Raw genomic sequence first — 20742 nt, 5'->3', positions numbered from 1 at the left:
CAGTTCAGATGTCACCTCCTCAGAGAGGCCTTCCTTGACCACTCAAGCATTCTTTCTCCCATCACCCTGTTTTTTCCTTCATAGCCCTGCTTATAAACTTCGGTTACTTTTTATATTTCATTTCCCCCACCAGAGTGAGAACTCCCGTGAGGGCAGAGATTTTTGTCTGTCGTGGTCGTCACTGTGTTCCCAGCTCCTAGAATAGGGCCTGGCACTTGGTTGGCGCTCAGTAAGGGGTAAGAAATTCCTTTAGCGCAGGGAACTGTAGAATCGCTTTCTCGCGGCAGGGCCAACTGTAACCGCGTGGGAAGGGTGAGGGCGGTGGCTGCCAGGGTCTCAGGAGTGACAGCTCAGCCTAAGGCCCCGCCTCTAGCCCCGCCCCGACACGCCCCCAGCCCCGCCCATGTCCTTGTCCTTCTCCACAGGTCTCCATAAAGTTCATTTGGCGGCGCGCCGCGCGGGGGCTTCTGGGAGTGGCCAGCCTCGGCCAATCAGGAAGCGCAGGCGAGCGGCGCGAGAAGCGGCGGCCGCGTTCTCCAGCCGGGACCTGAGCGGCGGCGACGGCTGCCGTGCAAGGTGAGGGTGTCTCTGGTTGCGCCCTTCCGACCTGGGGCTTGTCCTTGAACCCGGACTCCGAGGCTGGGTGGAGCCCCGTCCCCACACTCGGAGCCGTGCGGCTCACGCTTCGCGTTCCCCTCATGACGCCGGCGACACTACGCCGTGTCGAACCGCCCCCTGTTACAGCGTCGGGCTGCGCCCCGGCAGTGCCTTTCGCTGCCCTCTTTCTGAAGACGCTGTCGTGGCTCGCCCCGCCGTCACCCCCACCCTGTGCCCCGCCAGCTCCCCGTGGCTGGGTCGGCGCCCCCTCACCGCCTCGGCTCCCCGCCTCGTTGCCTTCCTGACCCGGCCCCGCCGGCTCGCTTGCCCCCCGCGGACACACCCTGTGGGGGGAGGCGTTGCCCTCTGAGGGAAGGGGTCTTCGGAGGGAGGGGAGACGACCCCCGCTAACTTACCCCAGCCCTTGGCACGTCTCCTGTACCGGCAGATAGGGGGATGCTAGTGACTGGAACCCGAGGGGGCCCGCCTTTCTCTGCACTCACTGCCTCCCATCGTCTGCAAAGGCGATGTCCAAGTTGACTGGGTCCCTTTTGAAAAGGTTACGGGGCTGGCCCCATGGGTCAATTTTCCAAGAATGGACGACCGGTTGACAAAGCCGCTGGTGTGGCTTTGCCCTTCTGCAAGGTGTAGGAAGGAGGTTTTTGTTTTTCCCTGAGATATGTCTTCCAGCAGAAACAAGGGTCACCTTTTATATTCCCTCTGGGGGATGTGGGAGGGTAGCCCTGGGCATCGTAGCTCTTCTTCATTTCTTTCTTTCAACTATTCCCCTTTGTGCATTTGTGTTTGCAGTATTTCCATTTTTCATTCATCATGATCTCAAGCAGTCTCATAGCCTTACATACTTACATATTCGGCTAACAGATCCCATATTTAAAACACAGGCTTTCAGATCATATGATTCCTTGGCTTAAACCCTCCAATAGGTCCCTGTGTCAATAATAATAGACAAACCCTTTACAGGGAGCTGTAAGGCTTTACATAATCTGACCCACTATTACTTTCCCCGTCTTATTTTCTGCCACTGTCCCTTTCCACATGTCTGGCATACTTTAGCCTCTGGGCCTTTGTGCTTGCAGTTTAATATCCATGTCCTTTCACATCTTTCAGGACTTTACTGGGGTCACCTAGTAAGGCTTTCCCCACTTCCTGCCTGCCTTCATTGTTTTAGTTGTCCTTAACACTTATATTTTGCTTATTTATCTTGTGTATTGTTTATCTTCCCCCTGTGGAATGTAAGGAGGGGGGATTTCTGTCTGTTTTTTTTTCCTGATGTGTCCCTAATACCTAGGCCTGGCACACAGTAGGTGCTCAAGAAATATGAAACATATGAAAGTTCCTGGCATTGTTACAGGCTTGGGGATATGGTGGTGAATGAGCCAGGCTTGCTCTCATTGAGCTGATGTACCTGTGGAGGGCACCACCAGCAGTCAGTACACAGGTATAAATACACAGATATAAAATGTGGTGTCAGGGCATTTTTTTTTTTTTAAAGGAAGACAGGGATGTTTGAACAGAGACTTGATTGAAATGAGAGACCAAGTCATGGGAATATTGGGAGCGTTTCTTGGAGAACAGTTGGAGATGTGAGTGGGCTTGAGTGTCTGAATCTGTTTCTTGGTGGACTGAAGTAGAAAATAAGGTAGAGGGAAAGATAGATGTGCCAAGAAGAGGGAGGGGTTGGGACAAAGATCTGGGGGTGAGAGGGCCCAAGGTATGTTTAGGAAACGGGTCACTTACATTCAACAGACATGTATTTAGTGCCTATTATCTGCCAGACTTAGCTGCTGGGGATTCAGAGTTGAGCATCTGTGGACCTTACACTACAGGAATTTGCCATTTAGAGAGGGAGACATATGTGGAAAGAAATAATCACAACTACTGCCTTATGAAAGAACAGTATAGAAGATTCAGATAGTGTGGGAGAGGTCTGGGGTATGTGGGGCTGCCCCAGCTGACTTTGCAGCATATATAGGAGTTCCTCATGTGACAAGGTGAGTATGAGTATGTGTTATCGCAGAGTTGTGCCCGTGGCATTTACAGAGGAAAGAGAGCGAACAGCATGAGGCACCTCAAGGAATAGAGAATTGTTAGGCTATAGTTGGGGGAAGGTGGTAAGAGATGAGGATGGTAAGCAAGGGTGGCAGTGCCTGTTCTGTGGAGGGCACCATGTCAAAGCATGAGCACCTCTTCCTGTGGGGGATGGAAGGTGTTCCTGATGGGCTTAAGGCAGGGAAGCATTTTATAAAGATCTCTCTGACCATGAGGAGGATGAGTTGGAGGAACAAGAAGGCTTAGACTGTGTGAGGGTCAGAGCAGGGGTAAGAGATCAGAGTATGACTTTGCAAAAGGTTGGAGAGGTAGACTTGGGGATTGGCTTGATGTTCAAGAGGTGAAAGGAGAGCCTGGGTGACTCAAAGGTAGTTTCTGGCTGACTTGACTGGATGCTAATTGTTTCATCAGAAGAAACTGGGAACCCTAGGAGGAGGAAGTGTTCGTAGCAGTGGCTAAGAGGAGAGAGAAATGATGAGTTTGGTTTGGGATGTGTGTAGTTTGAGGCACCTGTGGGTCTTCTAGGTGTAGCTGTCAGGTGGACAGTTGGAAATATTGGCTTGGGAAGAGAATTGAGCTGGACATGGAGATATGGGAGTGGCCTTTGTTTTGATTGATTAGGGTCCTCCTAGCTCATTTATTTGCCTTATATTATTGTCTATTGATGCCTATATCCCTTCTTCCCCAAACAACCTAAAGCTTGAAATGCTTTATACATTTTTGTAACTCCAACAGTGCCCTCAGACAGTAGCTACATCCTTGATACACAGTTGCTAACTGCCAGAATAACCTTCCTCAAACCTTGCCAAAAATGTCTATTGATTCCTTGTTTTCTAAATTCCTATCTTGGTCTGTAAGGTACATCAAAGTTATACTTCCATCTTTCTTCCTTCATTTATTTAACACATTTATTGAACAGTAGGTACTGTTTGTTCAGTGCACTAGGAATGGAGCTGTGGACAAACCAGAAAAGGTTCCCAGACTCGGGGAGTTTATATCTGTTTGTTAGGAGACAGACAATAAATGAATAAACAAGTAGACATGTGATGCCAGGTATTGACAAGTGCTGCCAAGGAGATAAAACAGGGAAACGCAGGAGAGAGGATGGTGGGACTGCTTTAGCTGGGGTGTGCTGAGAAGAGAAGCTTCTTTAAAAAGGAGACCTTTGAGCAGAAACCTGAATGAAGTAACAGGGTGAGCCACAGGGATATTTATGGGGAGAATGTACCGGCAGATGCAGAGGAAACAGTGACTGCAAAAGCCCTGAGGCAGCAGTGTATTTAGCATATTTAAAGGAGAGCAGGAGACCTTAGGGCTGAAGGTGTTGGGGCAGGGGACAGTCATGTAGGCTTCACAGCACAAGGTAATGACTTTGGATCTCAGTCTATGAGTGATGGAGACTATTGAGGTGTTGGGCCTCTTCAGAGGCTCATTCCCACAGTGGTATGGAGAACAGACTGGGGAACAAGAGGGGACAAAGTAAGAACAGGGAGATAGGAGGCTACTGTTATCACCCCAATGTGATACATGAGTGTGGCTTGGCCCAGGGTAATAGTGGTAGAAGAGACATGTATATATCTGACTCATGTATATATATTTTAAGAATAAATTTAGCGTCATGAATTGCTTATGTAGTGTCTGAGAGGGGAAAAGAAGTCAGGGACAATGCCAGGGTTATAGGCCTGAGCAACTCAAAGCATGAAGATGCTTAAATGAAGAAGAAATGGAGGGAAAGGAGCAAGTTTGGACACCAGAGGGCATCCATGAGGATGACATTAGATTATACAGTAAAGCCCATGGTGGGGACTCATACACAGCCAGAGCTCAGGAAGTGATGGCTGTTGTCATTCCCACTGTCATTGACATGAACTCTTCCCACTGTCAGGCAAGTAAATAAATGAATGGAGTGAAAAGGAATTTAGATAAGTAGAAATTTTTGTGTGATGGATATTGAGGTAAACCTGAGGACCCCACCTTCATCATCTCATCTAAATTTGATTACCTCTCAAAGGCCCGAAGTTGTGACAACCAAAAATATCTCCAGATATTGCCAAATGTCTCCTGGGGGACAAAGTTGAGTAGTGTTGGTTTAGAGAGAAGAGCCAGAGCCAGAGGCCTTTTGGGGCTGACTTAGGGATCTGACCCTATTTATGCCTGTTGTAAGATAGGTCCGGTGTCATTCCTAAGGTTCCGTATACGGATAATTTTTATCACCATTAAAATGGCTTGTTCCTTCCCTACAAGGCATTAAGTGAATTTAAAGACTGAATTAAAATATCCCACATTTGTAGATTCTTCATTGTGAGCAGGCCCTTAGAAATCACCTGAGCAACCCCCTCATCACACTGGTGGTGAAACTGGGATCCAAGGGGGAACCAGTCCCAGGGTGAGAGGGCCGATGAGGGATGGAGCCAGGCTAGAGTCTGCAGCTCTTCCTTCCCAGGTAAGCCCCTCTATTTGACTGTGCAGCCAAGAGTTTATCAGAAAGTTCCTTATGTAGATAATTTATGTTTCTATGTGATGCCAGGTTATTACTTCTTTTGGCTCATTGAAGAGAAAATAATACAAGTAATATTTTATGTATCAAGAAAACCGATACTACACGTTCTTCACTGCGTAACACTGAGTCATTGAGGGCAGTGTTGCTACTAAATCACCTAATTCTTTCTCTTCTGTCTAGGTTAATTTATTTTAGTTCTTTGTTTTCTCCAGAACTCTACCTTCTGAATAATGATTAGGTCTAACTCTCTTTTACTTTGTCTCACAAGAATATAAAGAATTTTTAAACAATTTTTAAATCATTCTTTCCCCCTCTGCTAGAGGCTTCTGAAACAATAGTGTCTGTCAAGATGTAATTCCCTTTTTGGTGGTGGTTGTAATTGACAGCTGACAGATACAGTAAAAAGTGGAATGATATTGTCATCTAACCATAGTTTATATATTCAAAAGAAAAGAGGAGAGCAGAACCAGTATTAAACTTTTGATACCTCGAGTGAGGCTTTTCACATCAATCTTTGGTATTGAATGTTGAACATTATTCTTGTGTTTTAATCCTGTCATAGTCTGATTAATAAGAAGGTTTGAGGGCAAGATTCCTGCTTGAAATTAGATGCTGAATTTCTTTTGAATCACACCTTCATTGTGGAAGTTTGGATTTATAATAAAAACCATATTTGATAGTGGGCAATGTAACATACATTTAAAGATTGTAGTTGTCATCCAGAAGTTCTTACAGAATGATATAAAGTTGTGACTAAGTTATAAATTTAGGATCAAATATTTACTAGAAGATTTTTTTGAAGCAGAGATGTTTATAATTAAATGATAAAATGTTGCCAAATTGGCAACTTTGGAAAAAAGCTAAAATAGCATTTCACAATGACATAACTCAGCAGAGTTTATAATATACTTTCTGTGTATCAACCACCCCTTGAAGTAGGTAGGAATTATCTTCTTTTTATAGATGAGGAAATTGAGATGGAGAGATTTAGATTTTTATCTCAAGGGTGAATCAATCCACCTTCTGCTGGTAGTGAACAATCTGGATTGGAACCAGGTACTTGGGTTCAGAATCTAGTTTTTTACTTACCCATTCTGTTTAAAGTATTTTTAAAATTTTATTTTACTGTTATATTAAAATTTAAAAATAGTCAAAAAGGAAGAACATTGTTGTACATTTTGAAGAAAAAAGGTATAAATAGCAACATCAGTTATTTCCTCTGATGTATATAAAAGCTCCCCCTTGACAACATCCAAAAAATATAGCTGTGCTAACTGCCTGTGTTAGGTTGCAGAATCTTTATAGCTGAAAGAGATGATATTTGGGTATGTAGTAAAATTAGAATTCCTCAGAAAGTGGTAATAAGTATTGTTTGATAATGTTGAAATTCTGCAGGGAAAGTAATTGGTGTCATCTCCATGTATAAGTCAGTAAGTCGAGAGAGATTCTTTTAACATTGAAGAAAAGACAGATGGACTTGTCTTTGTTCTTTCATCTCTTTCTCAGCTCTTTGTATTTCTTGGACAACTGGGCTGTTTGTATTGTGAGTGATAAGGAAAAGGGAGGATTCACATGGGTTTAATATGTTGCATTATACTTGAAAAGCGCAGTGAATTCCCTGTAGCATCCTGTGCGTTAAGTCAAAAGAACATTTACAGGACAGATTTCATCATTTATAAAACAGATTTTTTCCCCCAAATATACTCTTTAAATAAACAGTTTAAAGAAGGAAGGTGATGGTAACAGGCCTCTGTGTTACTCATTTAATCTTATAACAATGTTTTCACTGCAGGGTCTCTAGTGAGGGTAGCTTACTTACTAGGTCCAGCTCAGATACGCTAGGCCAGGGTTGGCAAACAATGACCCATGGACCAAATAAGCTAAGAAGAGTTTTTACATCTTTAAATCATTGAAAAAAAAAAATCCAAAGAATATTTCATGACCACATGAAAATTTTATGAAATTTAAATTTTAGTGTTCATGATTAAAGTTTTATTGGGAGTGTAGCCATGCTCATTTGTTTACATATTATCTATGGCTGCTTTCAAGCTGCAATGGCAGAGTTGAATAGTTATGACAGAGACTGGCGCACAAAACCTAAAATATTCACTATCTGTCTCTTTAGAGAAAAAAATTGCTGACCTTTGCCCTAGAAACTGGGCAAGGGTTTGGCAGACAGGTCTAGGATGGATCGCTCTAAAGCTTCCGTATTTCTCTTTCCTTTTCCCCTTTGTCAGCTTTGAGGCTCTGAAGGCTCTGACTTTCTGGAGTATATCCTGGGGGTAATATAGGCTTAAGTCAAGAGAAGTAGTAAGGAACAGCCCTTTCTGGGTTGACTCAATGGTTCCCCAGCTTGGAAGTCCACAACGAGTTATTCTATAATACTTGTGCCTGGTGGTTTGAAAGTAAAAGAAAAGAAACTAATGAACTAATAATTAGTACCAGAAAACAGATATGTGGATATTTTAATATAATAAGCATGAATATTATAAGAGACTAAGATTCAGACCATCTGCAAAATCCTGAAGGGACCACTCTTTGAGAATACTGATATAAAAAATGGTTTAGAAGTGCTCAGCAATTGGAATATATAAGTATCTATTCTTTTCTGGCTTGATTAAATATTTAACATGGTTATATTCAGAATGTGGAAAAGACCATATTTTTCATGATTAAGACTCATATGTTAATAGCAAATGAAGTGAAATTATTTGATGCATTTTTGCTCTGCCTTTGTATTTAGTTCATTTCACCTTATATGTGGTTAGGGGATTTTTTTTTTTCTCATTTATGAATGTTTGATGTGTCCCAAAGGGGCATATTTTTTAGCCACTGAATGACAGGTGAATGTAGACCAGTATGAGGAAATGGAAGTTTGGCCAGCCCTTGGTTTAGCTCTAGGTAGGAGCTATCTCTCTAAAACTGTGGGCTTGAATTTTTTCCTTTAGTTAATTTGCTCAGCATACTGTAGGTTAGGGAAGAGATCTAGATCGGGAATGTTCCACTAATAGCATTCCTCATTTTTAGCATGGTGGGGTGTCCTACTGTATCCTCTGGAAAACAGTGGATCGTTGTCCTTGTTTTTTGTGGGAAGGGCTTTTAATTGAATTATGATGTAGAATCAGAAAAGTGCACAAATCATAAGAGTCTAAGATCGATGAATTTTCTCAAAGCAAGCACACTGTCAACCAACACTCAGATAAAAAATTGCCAGCCCCTTTGAGGCTTTTCTCATCATTCCCCTCTGTCCTTCCCCACACACAGATAACCGATCCTGCCTTCTAACAGCAGTGATAAGTTTGCTGTTCATTTTAAGGCTCTCAGACCTACTGAGGTCTATGGAGGCTCAGTAGGACTTCTGCCAAGTCCTACTTACAGGGAGAGTAATTTGTTGCTCAGGACTGTGGTACCCTACTGTGCTCTCTGAAGTGCCTGTCAGTGTTGCTGAAGGCTTCTCAGGATCTGATCATGCTGAAAGGCTGGGTCATTGCTAACATAGAGGAGTTAGTGCGCTGTTAGTGTGTCCTTGCTGGCCTTTTCCTGTCCAGCCCTAGTTGTGCTGCATTGATCTCCATGTCCTGCTTGTGTGAATTCTCAGTGTAGATTCTTCCTAGCTCCCTCCTTCATAGCTCCCCAAGGGTGCAGCTGCATCTAGTGTTTCCATGGCCAGATTTTCCCAGCACAAAGCTTGGACTACTGTCCTCCCCCACCCCTGCACCTAGATCATTTTAGTTCTCTGTATTAGACAAAGCTAGTGAGGTTATTTTCATGATTAGGTTTTCAGTATCTTGGGTCAAAATTGATTTAGTGATTTAACCTCTGTATTCTATGGCTAAATAGATATTTTGTGGAGGGGATAAAAATTGTCCTTAAATTTATGAAATCAACCATAAATTAAAACATTCTAATGAAATGGGATGATGATTACATCAAATGTAGATTTGGGAACTTTAATAAAACTTTTTTGTAAAATTAATTTCCACTGGTTGAATTTTAATGCAGGAAGGATCTGGTTTTTCCAAAATATGGTATTATATACATCTCTCTTTTCTTCTATGCAGACATGGAACAAGCTTATTTTCTTTGTACTCCTACCCTGAAGTTATATAGCAAAACTCTTTCTATATGTATTTGTTTATTCTTTTGGTTTAGAATTCTGTTTACCTTAAAACTTGGTTGTTTCTTCCAAAATACCGCTGGTTTTTGGTCTGGGTACTTAGAGGAAAAGCACTAGTCTGGACCACATGTGATCTGAATTCATGCCATTTATGCTGTCACTGCCTTATGTTGTGCAGCCTCAGAAATGTTAAGTATCAGTTGGTAGTCAGAAGAGGATGTTTTTGCTCAGGTCTCTGTTTGTCAGTGGGTGCCGATTTGGCCTGGGAGTGCAGGAAGCCTTTGATAAGGATAGACACTCCACTAAAGGAAGAATAAAACTTGATTCATTCAACAAATGAGCACCTACTATGTGCCAAGCACCATTGTGGGAGCTTGAGGTATATCAGCGAAAAAAACACTGTCTTTGTGCAGCTTATATTCTTACGGAGGTGACAGACTGTTGGGGAGATGGGGGAGTGTTGCAGGTGGGGGTGGGTTGCACTTTTAATAGCAGCATTCTAGGTTGGCTTCAAAGGTGAGGTGACTGTTGAGCTGAAACAGAGGTGGAGAATCAGCCATGATATCTGGGGGAGGTGCATTTCAGTGTAGGATACAGGGTGTGCAAAGGCTTTGGGCAGGAATGTGCCTGATCCTTTGGGAGCCAGCAAGGAGGCCCCAGGGTGGCTAGAGCCCAGGAAAGGAGTGGGGATGGGGCTGGAGGTGCCCCTTGTTTGGGCTTCACTCTGTATAACAAAGAGCTTTAAGCAGAGGAGGGATGTGATCTGACCTTAAAAGGATCACTGGTTGCTGGGTTGCTGCAGAGGGGAATAGACTGTAGGAGGCAAGGGCTGAAGCAGGGGGGTCAGGGAGGGAGGCTGCTGAGGGAGTCTGGGGAGGAGGTGAGGATGGGGGGAGGTGGCTAGGTAGAGACAGTGGGAAGAGGCAGATTCTGGATGCATTTTGCAGGTAGATTTGAAAGGCTTTATTGGCTGATTGGATGTGGGATATGAGTCAGGGGGGCCTCCAAGGGTTTTGGCCCACGCAGCTGACTAACAGAGTCTCCACACGATGAGAAGACCAAGGGACAGGTTTTGGAGATGAAAAGTTAGAGCTCAGTTTGGGGCATATTAACTTTAGGATGTTGTTTAGAGATTCAGCCTTTATTTCACCATGGTCAAAATAATTCTGTATAATTAACTTTTAAAAAATCTTTATTTATTGGACCATGCTAAAGTAAATCATGAGTTTATTTTGCATTTGTTATACTCAAATTCATTGCTGATCGTTTGAGAAGTTGAACATTTCCTTTGTCTGAATTTGTCTGACATGGGAGTGAAATGTTAGATGTACTTCTTTCATTTTTCCTTTTTCTTTCTTCATCTTTTTAAACATAGAAACATAGAAAAGTTTTGTTTCATTCGGTTCTTTATGTAGGAATTTCCAAAGTTTCCTCCTGAAAGAGAAAAGTATTTCTTTTTCTTTGGCTCTGTTAGAAAAATTATTTTTATCTTAGAGTAAAAAAAAAAAATGGAGGGAGGAGGCAGCATTTTGGTTTTCTTTCCTCTTTCTGGTGAGTGACCATGTTTCTGGTAGTTAGTGGAATGTCATTGGCCTTGAACATTTCTGAGGAAAAACGTTTCTCCCTCAGACAGGAGCGGTTGTTTAAAAATACTCCTCCTCCCCCCCCAGTACTCTTCTGTTTCTTCTTCTGTCCCAGAGAATACTTTCCTAGTTCTCCCATCTCCGTTTCCTGCCTCTTACAGCGTGATTGTGTTGGGTCAAAAAAAAAAAATTATGATGATTTTCTAGAAAATTTAGGTTAAGAGTTATTACATATATGAATTTTTGTTAAAGATTAAAGTCAGCTTGGAACTTCATAAAGAATACCAGTGTTTTCATGTTTACTCCAGCTGAGCTATTTTTGTTTTTTAACCTTGTGCCCTTGCCTTTAAATTTAATGTCCTTTAATGCTCATTTAAAAAAGTCCTTATTCTCACACTGTGGATTTATGGTGGTAACAGTGTCCTTTTAACATTAACCTATGTTTCATAGCTGAGATATAATTATATATTATGTTAATATTATAACTATATTTCTAAACCAGTGGGATTTCACATGTGCATTAGAAGCTGTGGGATTAAAACGAAAAAGAAAAGTATAATCAAGAACTGCTGTTTAAAGGATTTTGTTCTTTTTTAAAAATAATTTTGTTCTTAACCTTTTAGCGATGTAAAGTTTTTTTTATGATGGTGATACTTTTTATCTTCTGTTGATTTAAATAGTGGTAGGAGTTAAAAACATTCTCTTGGTCAAGAACCTTATACAAAGATGGTGCAGTATATATGAGATTCATAAATGTGTAATATCTGTTAAATATCAACACTTCATAGGGCTTTTCCTGATCAATTGTTGGAGAAACAGGTGGTTTTGCTAAAAATAGTCATGCCTAGAAGCCAGCTGTAATTTATATTAGTATAATTAGCAGTAATGCTATTTCTAAAAGTGGTAGGTATAGTAACAATTAAGTCTAATGTCCTGAATGTCATGTATAACAGACAGACACAGATCGCTGCCCTCAGTAACTTTGTAGGCTAAAGAGTGTGTGAATGGAGACCTGGACACGAATAAAAGAACGTCCTTTCTGTTAGTGAAGGGGCAGGTGTGTTAGAGTAACACTGGGGGAGGGAGGAGAGTTGGTGGTTATTCAGAAGACCTGTGTTCTGGTTTCCGTTCAGCCAAATTACAACAGAGAGTATTCTGGGCATGTAACTGAGCTTCTGTAGACTGGAGTTGCTGCTTCTGTCTACTCAGAAACCTCACAGAGTTGCATGAGGATCATACGAGACAAGGCCTTGTAAGTTGCTCGGCGATTTTCAGGTGGTAGTGTTTTTCTGAGATGGGTGGAGGAATAGGAGGTGCAGGTGGCTTGTTCTTTAAGCCTCCTAGAGGTTTTACCACAGTGCTTCCATTTCCTTATCTGCTTTGGGTCTGTGGCAGGAGGCAGGAATTCTGGTCTGTGGCTTGATGTCTTTGCATTCATTCTGGTGGCAGAAATCAATCTTGGGGCTGTCAATATGCACAGAAATGATCTGTTTCTTCACAGTCTGACTCATTTTCTCTGTCAAGCCTGTTCTTGGGCTATGTTCAGGAACAAATCCTGCTTGTTGATGAGCTGTCTCCTTGTCTGTTTACAAAAAGTTCTTCTGTTTCATTAAGCTTGTAACAGATTCAGGCAGTGTTTGAAGCCTATCTTTCCCTTGATTTAGATCTCTTTTTTTTTTCTCCCCCATCTAGGATCTGCATCTCCAATGGATACTGAAGGGTTTGGTGAGCTCCTTCAGCAAGCTGAACAGCTTGCTGCAGAGACTGAGGGCATCTCAGAGCTTCCCCATGTGGAACGGAACTTACAGGAGATCCAGCAGGCGGGCGAGCGCCTGCGTTCCCGTACCCTCACACGCACGTCCCAGGAGACAGCAGATGTCAAGGCGTGAGTACTGGTAGGGAGGCAGCACTGGTACTGGGTGGCTCGGGGGCAGGATCTGTTTCTTCTTTCCTGCCTTGAATTCAGATGCAGTCTGTGAATGACAGTCACAAGCCAGATTTTCGAGAACTCAGAAAGGTTTTGTAAACAGGTCAGCAGCCTTGGTTTGTTTCCCTGCCTTTCATGTTTTCCAGCCTGTCTGCCTGATCAAGCTAGGAGCCCGTATCGCAAGCAGAGATGATCACGGAGTGGGAGGGGTGGAAGATTTCCATTATGCAGAAACTGGTCACAGTAGTTCGTGCTTGGGTTTGCTGACTATGGAGTCATAAAATGGCTCCCCTAAGTATGTTAATAAATACGGGCCACACAGAGAAGTGTTACGTCAAAGCCAGAGAGCAAGTTTTAAGAGCACTTGGAAGAAATGAATGAGCAGTCAGTGACAAGAAGCCGTCCAAGTGAGGAGCGATTCTGTCTGCTTGTTGTCAGTGACCCCAGAGGCTGCCTCTAAAAAGCCTTGCAAATAGCCTCTAGCTGATTGCAGAACAGGAAAGTGGGTGAGCCCCAAGAGAGTGCAGCTGGGGAAAAGTGCTGCCTGCCTGGCCCAGCAGCCGCTCTGCCACACAGCATCAGTTGGGCTGTTGATTCCCCAAATATGTACTTAGGGTCTACGCCGTACCAGTCCTGGACCGTTCTTGGGGCTACAACTGTGAATTAGACATGGTCCTTGCCCTCAAGGAGAGTATTATATGGGGAGTGGGGCAAGAAAAAACCGTGCTGCTTTCCATAGGAAAAATGTGATTTACTAGTTACTGTGTGTCAGAAGCTTGGCTGGATTTAAGATTTTGCTTAATCCTGACAACCAACATTAGGACTATAATCCCCATATTACAGTTGAGCAACTAAGACTCAGAGAGGGCAAGTAACTCTCTCAGGCCACACAGCTGATAAGTGGTGAGTCAGGATTCGAAGCCAGCAAGGCTGACTCCAGAGCGCATGTAGCCCTGAGGAAGGGCCATGAGAGGACAGATGGGGAACTGCCACTTATGCCTTTGATGGGTCTGGAAGTCGCTGACATTCTGTGCAGGAGATATGGGAAATTGTCAGTCATCTCTTCAGTCTTCATTTCTTGAACTGAGAAAGAACTAAACGCTGGTCATAACATGGGGACATTGTCTGCTCTAGGTACTTGATGTCACAGGAGTGAGTATAATGTAAGAGTGGGCCACATTTTTTTCCCAGCTAATCTTGAGTGTTGAATGGTTTGGCTGCCCTGTTGAGTCAGTAAGGATGTTCTTTTGTAGTCCCCCCCTCAAATGTTATTTTTTAAAAATAAATACTTGGTTTTGGTTCTGGTGGCATTGGTAAAGGCAAGTTAGAGGAACCCTGGCAGGGATTTTTTTTTTTGCCTTCCAGCCTTGCAGCCAAATGCAGCCAACTGCTCCCCTACATGGCTTCCTAACACCCAACCTGCCTTTAGACATTTCTGCTAACTTGCCCTCCCTGCAGGCTCCTTAGCTGCTGCTCCTGGCTGCCTGCAGTTACTCCCAGTCGTGAGCATGCAGCTTTGTGCTGTGTGCAGAGATGCTGCTGGAGCAAAAGGCCCGTGATGCCAGCTGAGTTGCTATAGTTATAATTTAATTGCATCAGCTTTACAGCCTATTAGGAGCAAAAAGGGAAAGTGTTTTCTTGGTAAAAATTATCAGTCATGCTCTCTTCCTTGTAAATTTCCATTCTTTCTCATCTCTTTCTACCTTAAATTCATTATTTTAGGGAGGAGGAAGTTGGAACATTGAAAAAATGGGTATAGGGTGGGGCAGGTGCTTAAAAAGAAACCAAAGGGCTGATGACTGTATTTTTCCATCTTCTTGATAGGCAGAGACATAAAGTGTGATGTGAATATTTTAGTACATACAGGATGCGGGCAGAAGAGAGAACTGAGTAGGAAAAATTTTCTTATATCAAATAAGTTTTGAAAGAAAATTTTGTCTTTTAGATTTTAGATTGTAGATTTAAGATTGAATTGTTTTGTGTTGAATTTATTTGTTTAAATACACTATGTTGGATTTTTTTTGATTTAGTGAACAGATTTGTTGGGTTTTTTGCTTATGTGTGTTTGAGCTTTTTAAATTGTTAAATTTTTCACCCATAAAGAGTATCCATAGCATACATTAAGGTGCAAATCAGGGGTTTGCAGCCGGTGAGCCACATTCATCCTGCTGCTGCTTGTTAAAGTTTTATTGGAAAAAAGCCATGCTTATTTGTATTGTCTGTGCTGCTTTTGTGCTACAGTAGCTGAGATGAGTAGTTGCTACAGAGATCATATGGTCTGCAGAGCCTGAAATATTTACTGTAAGTCTTTTGCAGAGGAAGTTTGCTGACTCCTGGTGTAAATGATAATAATAAAATGAATGAATACCCATGTGCACATTGCCCAGTTAAGACAGAGAATACTATCAGTATCTGTGAAGCCCTCCCTAGGTGCCCATTATCCATTGCATACTCCTCTTTTCCCATTGGAGATTCCTAACCTCATTTTTCCATTCAAACTCTGAAACCAGAGAACCTAGAGGTATACAGAGAAAAAGCCAGTAGTCATTCTTTTCCTCACTTTATCCTTAAGGTAACCAATGTTATTAATTTGCTTATTCTTTTACTCTTTTCTCCATATTCATGCAAAGCACACACAAACATTTATTTGCCCAAAGTTACACAACAAATGATAACTTTAGTTGTGATAATACTACTAAGCTATCTTTTTAAGCACTTACTATTTGTTAGGCACTATACCACACACTTTACGTGCATTATATAATTTCTTCTTAAAATAACCCTGCGAAACATGTGTTATCTATATTTTATAATTGAGGAAAGTCACACAGTAAATGGCTAAACCAGAATTCAAATCCAACTTAATCAGTAAGATTCCCTTACATTTGTATGTCATTTTTCAGTTCCCAAAGGATTGTTATAGGCGTTCTCTCATGTGGTTCTGCAAAGCCTGAGAGGTGGGTGATACAGGGATTTTTCACAACCTTTAACAGAGGAGAAAACTGAGGCTTGGGAAAGTGTTATCTGCAAGATTTTCTGTGAGTGAGTGACAGGTGAGGCCTCCTGACATTCTTTCTCCTCCCCATGTATTTTGGGAATAGTCCTAGTCCTTCTACTCTTCCAGGACTAGAGTGTTTGACTCTAGCTTTAATGGCTTTCTGCTCAGGAGGGGCTCCCTGGCTTTCAGGAATTGAGGCAGGTAGAAGGCAGGAACCTTTGGGTTTTTCTGCCCTTAAGAACTGAAAGTTTCTAGTACAGCCTTTATTTGTAAAACCATCCCTACCCTAGATTCCCTGTCTCCTTCATCAGTCTTTTTCTCCCCTCTTCCTATCAGGGTTTCTGCAGATGTACTGAATAAGCCATGCACTAGACAGTTCCTGCAGGTGCTACCCACTTAGATGACCTTTCTCTTCTAATAATACTTTTTTTTTAAATTTCAAAATATTAATGGGGGATACAAATATTTTTGTTACATGGATAGCTTTTATAATACTTTAGTCAGGGTTATAAGTGTGCCCATCACCTGAATAGTATTCATTGTACCTGTTAGATAGGTTTTTACCCCTTCCCTCCTCTCCCCGCCTCCCCCCTCCTCCCCCCTCCTCTCTTCTTGATTTCCAATGATTTTTACTTCTTTCTGTGCCCATCAATTAGTTCCAAATTATTAAAGAGTACATGTGGTGTTTGTTTTTCCATTCTTGAGATATTTCACTTAGGATAATGGTCTCCAGTTCCATCTAAATTGTTGGAAAAGACAATTCATTCCTTTTTATGACTGAGTAATACTCCATGGTGTATATATACAACATTTTGTTAATCTACTCATGAATTGATGGGCACTTGGGTTGATTCTACATTTTTGCAGTTGTGAATTGTGCTGCAATAAACACTCACATGCAGGTGTCTTTTTGATAAAATGACTTCTTTTCCTCTCTTCTAATAATTCTAGTAGCTAATTTTTAAATTCTGAGGTTCTCAACCCTGGTACACTTTAAAATTATTTGGGCACTGGATACATTCTCATGTATCACTGGTGGAGATATAGCACTGTGGGACAGAATTTGGACATAGCTAGCAAAATTGACCTAGCAATCCTAGCAATGCCACTTCTAGGGTTCCATCTCAAAGATACACTGGCAAAAATACAAAAAGACTTGTGCACAGGGATATTCATTGCAGCATTATTTGTAATAGCAAAAAGAGGAAACAAATCAAGTGTCCATCAATAGGGGGCTGGTTGAATTAATGTGGTCTGTCTATATAGTGCAGTACTTTTCAGTAGCACAAAGGAAAGAGAATATAAGCTACCATGGAGTGATTCCAGGACACATTATTAAGTTAAAAAATGCAAGATGGAGAAGAGTGTTTAGGACTTCATGATTTGTTTAAGAAAGCAGGTGACAGGCATACCATGTTCATAGATCAGAAGACTTAATATTAAAATGTTACGACTCCCTAAATTGATCCACAGGTTCAACACAATCTCTATCAAAATCCCAGCTGGCTTTTTTTGTAGAAAGTGACAAGTTGATCCTAAAATCCATATGGAAATGCAAGGGACCTGGTTTAGATTAAACAATCATTAAAAAGCGGAAGAAAGTTGGAAGACTCACTTGCAATTTCAAAACTTACTACAAAGTGACAGTAATCACAACTGTGTTGTACTGGCATAAGGATAGACATATAGATCTATGGAATAGAATTATGAGTCCAGAAATAAACCTATGTGTATATTTTCAAAAAGGGTGCCAAAACAATACAGGGTAAAAAGAGCAGTCTTTTCAACAAAGGATGCTGGGACAACTAGATATCTGCATGCAAAAGAATGAAGGTGGACACCTACCTCACACGATACACCAACATTAACTTCAAATGGATTGCAGGCCTAAATGTAAGGGCTAAAACTATAAAACTCATAGAAGGAAATACAGACGTTAAGTCTTTCTGACCTTAGGTTAGGCAGAGCTTTCTTAGATATGACACCAAAAGCATGAGTGACAGAATCAAACATAGATTAGTTGAACTTCATCAAAGTGATAAATTTTATGCTTCAAAAGTTACAATCAAGAAAGTGCAGAAACAACCCACGGAATGGGAGAAAATATTTGCAAATTATGTGTCTGCTATGCAGCAGTCCCCAATCTTTTTGGCACCAGGGACTGGTTTCATGGATGACAGTTTTTCCACAGATGTCGGGTGGGGAGTATGGTTTTGAGATGATTCAAGCACATTACATTTATTGTGTACTTTATTATTACTATATTGTAATGTATAATGAAATAATTACATAACTCACCATAATGCAGAATCAGTGGGAGCCCTGCGCTTGTTTTCCTGCAACTAATGCCTCCGCTGATCTGACGGGGGGCGGAGCTCAGGTAGTGATGTGAGGATGGGGAGCAGCTGTAAATACAGATGAAGCTTCGCTAGCTCACCTGCTGCTCACCTCCCACTGTGGCAGGCGTGTGGGGGGTTGGGGACTGCAGCACCAAGGGACTTGTATACAAAATATGTAAAAAACTCTTAGAACTCAATAAGACAAATAAACTATTAAAAAATGGGCAAAAGATCTTTGTCCAATAAGCAGATAAAAAGATGCTCCCATGGCTGTATATGAACACCTATAATCCAAGCACTTTGGGAGGCCGAGGCAGGAGAATCGCTTGAGGCCAGGGGTTTGAGACCAGCCTGAGCAACATAGTGAGACCCCGTCTCTACAAAATGTTTTTAAAAGTTAGCTGGGCATGGTGGCATGTACCTGTAGTCCTAGTTACTTGGGAGGCTGAGGCAAGAGGATTGCTTGAGTTCACGGTTACAGCAAAGCTATTATCAAATCACTGCACTCTAGCCTGGGTGACAAAGATCCTGTCTCTAAAAAAAAAATAATAATCATAAAATAATATTAGAAAAAGAAAAGATGCTCCCATCCTTAGACTTCAAGGAAATGCATATCATAACCACAATGAGATAGCTGTAAACAAAAAGACATAATAACTAGTGTTGGTGAGGATGTGGAAAAAATTGAAACCTTCATGCACTGTTGAGGGGAATGTATAGTGGTTCATCCACACTGGAAAATAGTTTGGCAGTTCCTCAGGTTAAATATGGAGTTACTACATGGCCTAGCAATTTCATTCCTAGGTGTATACCCAAGAGATGAAAACGTGTCTACACAAAAGCTTGTGCATGAATGTTCGTAGCAGCATTTTTCATAAAAGCCAAAAAGTGGAAACTACCCAAATGCCCATCAACTGATGAATGGATACATAAAATGTGGTATGTCCATACAATGGAATACTATTTGGCAATAGAAAGGAATAAAATAATATTCATACATGCTTCAACATAGATGAAACTTGAAAGCATTATGCTAAGTGAAAGAAGCCAGTCATAAAAGACTGTATGTTGGTATGATTACATTTAGAGCAATGTCCAGAATAGGCAAATCTATAGAGACAGAAAGTAGATTAATGGTTGCCAGGGGACAAGGGGGAGGTTTTGGGGTAAGTGGAGAATCATTACTCATGGGTAGGGGTTTATTTTGGGGGTTATGGAAGTATTCTAAAATTGATTGTGGTGATGGTTGTACAACTCTGTAAATATACTATTAATAAAAATCATGGAATTGTATACTTTAAATGGTTAATTGTCAAGCCAGGCATGACATGTGGCATGTACCTGTAGTCCTAGCTACTTGGGAGGCTGAGGCAGGAAGATGGCTTGAGCCCAGGAGCTTGAGTCTAGCCTGGGCAACATAGCAAGACCTAATCTCTTTAAAAATGGTGAATTGTATGGTATGTGAATTAATGTCCCAGTAAAGCTGTTAAGAAAAAAGGAGAGAGGACATTGTACTAACATCCATGCTCAGGCTTCACCCAAGACTGATCAAAATCATTGGGAAAAAAGTTGCCTAGGTGATTATTCTAATGTGCAACCAGTGTTGAGAACCACTGTTTAGAGAGTTAACTATGAAGGATTGTTAGAAGAGACAGGCAAGATTGTCTATCTGACATGGCAGCCTGGAAGGGCAGCCCGAGGGATGGCATCATAGTTGACCTGGAGGACACAAAAGTCTACAGGAGGAACCCTCTGGGTGAATATAATCTGTTGTCTGTAGTATTTATTAGGATAGAACTAGACATGGGAAATCCTTTCTCTTCTCCAGCAAGTCTGTTAGTTTGGGATTGAAAATCTTAGGTGTTATACCCATAGATGTTAGGGTTACGTGTGCTGCCAAATGCTCTGGCTTCTTCTAAGTTACTCAGAGTGAATACAGACTTTGTCAGGGGGAGTTTTGGGCAACAAATTATAACCCAAAAACAATCTAAAAATTAATCTAATTCCCCTAAGTATCTTTATTCTAGAGAATATTCTAGATATTAGTGACAATTTTTTTTTTAACTTTTCCATTGTTGCCCAGATGAGTAGAGGTAAAGCTGGCTGTATCATTCCCATTTCTCTTGAAAAGCATTTATTGGTCAGATAACAGCCTCCTGTGTTACCATGTTGGGCAGCAGAGAGGGAACTTTAAGATGTGCTGGACATGGCATTTGGCTTTTGAAGGGAAGCCAGAGAGAACTGGCCTTGGCTTCTGGTTTGATTACTCTAGACTTTTAGTTTCCTGAGCTAATGAAAGAAGTTTGGACTAGGTTACCCCTGAAGCTTCTGTAATGTGTTTATTGTATTTGTCTTTACAGAGACTATCAGTATAGGACGGTGGTTAATAGTTGTGCTCCAGAACTAGATGACCTGGCTCTGCCACTTCGTGGCTCTGTGACTTTCGACACGTCACTTACCCTCTTTATACCTTAATTCCCCATCTGTAAAATGGGAATGAATGATAGCATCAACCTCATGGATTTTTTTACTATAAAGCGTTTGGAATAGTCTATCCCTTAGTATTATCATTTTATTCCAGATAAGGCCCTCACTCTAATTCAGGCATGAT

The 20742-nt window shown here is 41.7% G+C and overlaps 1 protein-coding gene across 1 annotated transcript in view; it reads left to right on the top strand.

Moving 5' to 3' along the window:
• Positions 1 to 483: 483 nt before the first annotated feature.
• The window catches only part of NUP93 (nucleoporin 93), a 91869-nt gene continuing 71610 nt past the window's right edge, over positions 484 to 20742 (top strand). Inside the window, exons 1-2 of the mRNA XM_045533682.1 lie at positions 484 to 576; positions 12560 to 12752. Of these exons, the coding sequence (XP_045389638.1) occupies positions 12574 to 12752 (179 nt within the window). The 5' untranslated portion in view covers positions 484 to 576; positions 12560 to 12573. The remainder of the gene's footprint in view (positions 577 to 12559; positions 12753 to 20742) is intronic.

The sequence above is a fragment of the Lemur catta genome, chromosome 20, assembly GCF_020740605.2.
Source record: "Lemur catta isolate mLemCat1 chromosome 20, mLemCat1.pri, whole genome shotgun sequence".
In the NCBI taxonomy this organism is placed as follows: domain Eukaryota; kingdom Metazoa; phylum Chordata; class Mammalia; order Primates; family Lemuridae; genus Lemur; species Lemur catta.
The sequence above is the reverse complement of the archived record's forward strand: the minus strand, read 5'-3'. Positions and strand labels throughout refer to the sequence as shown.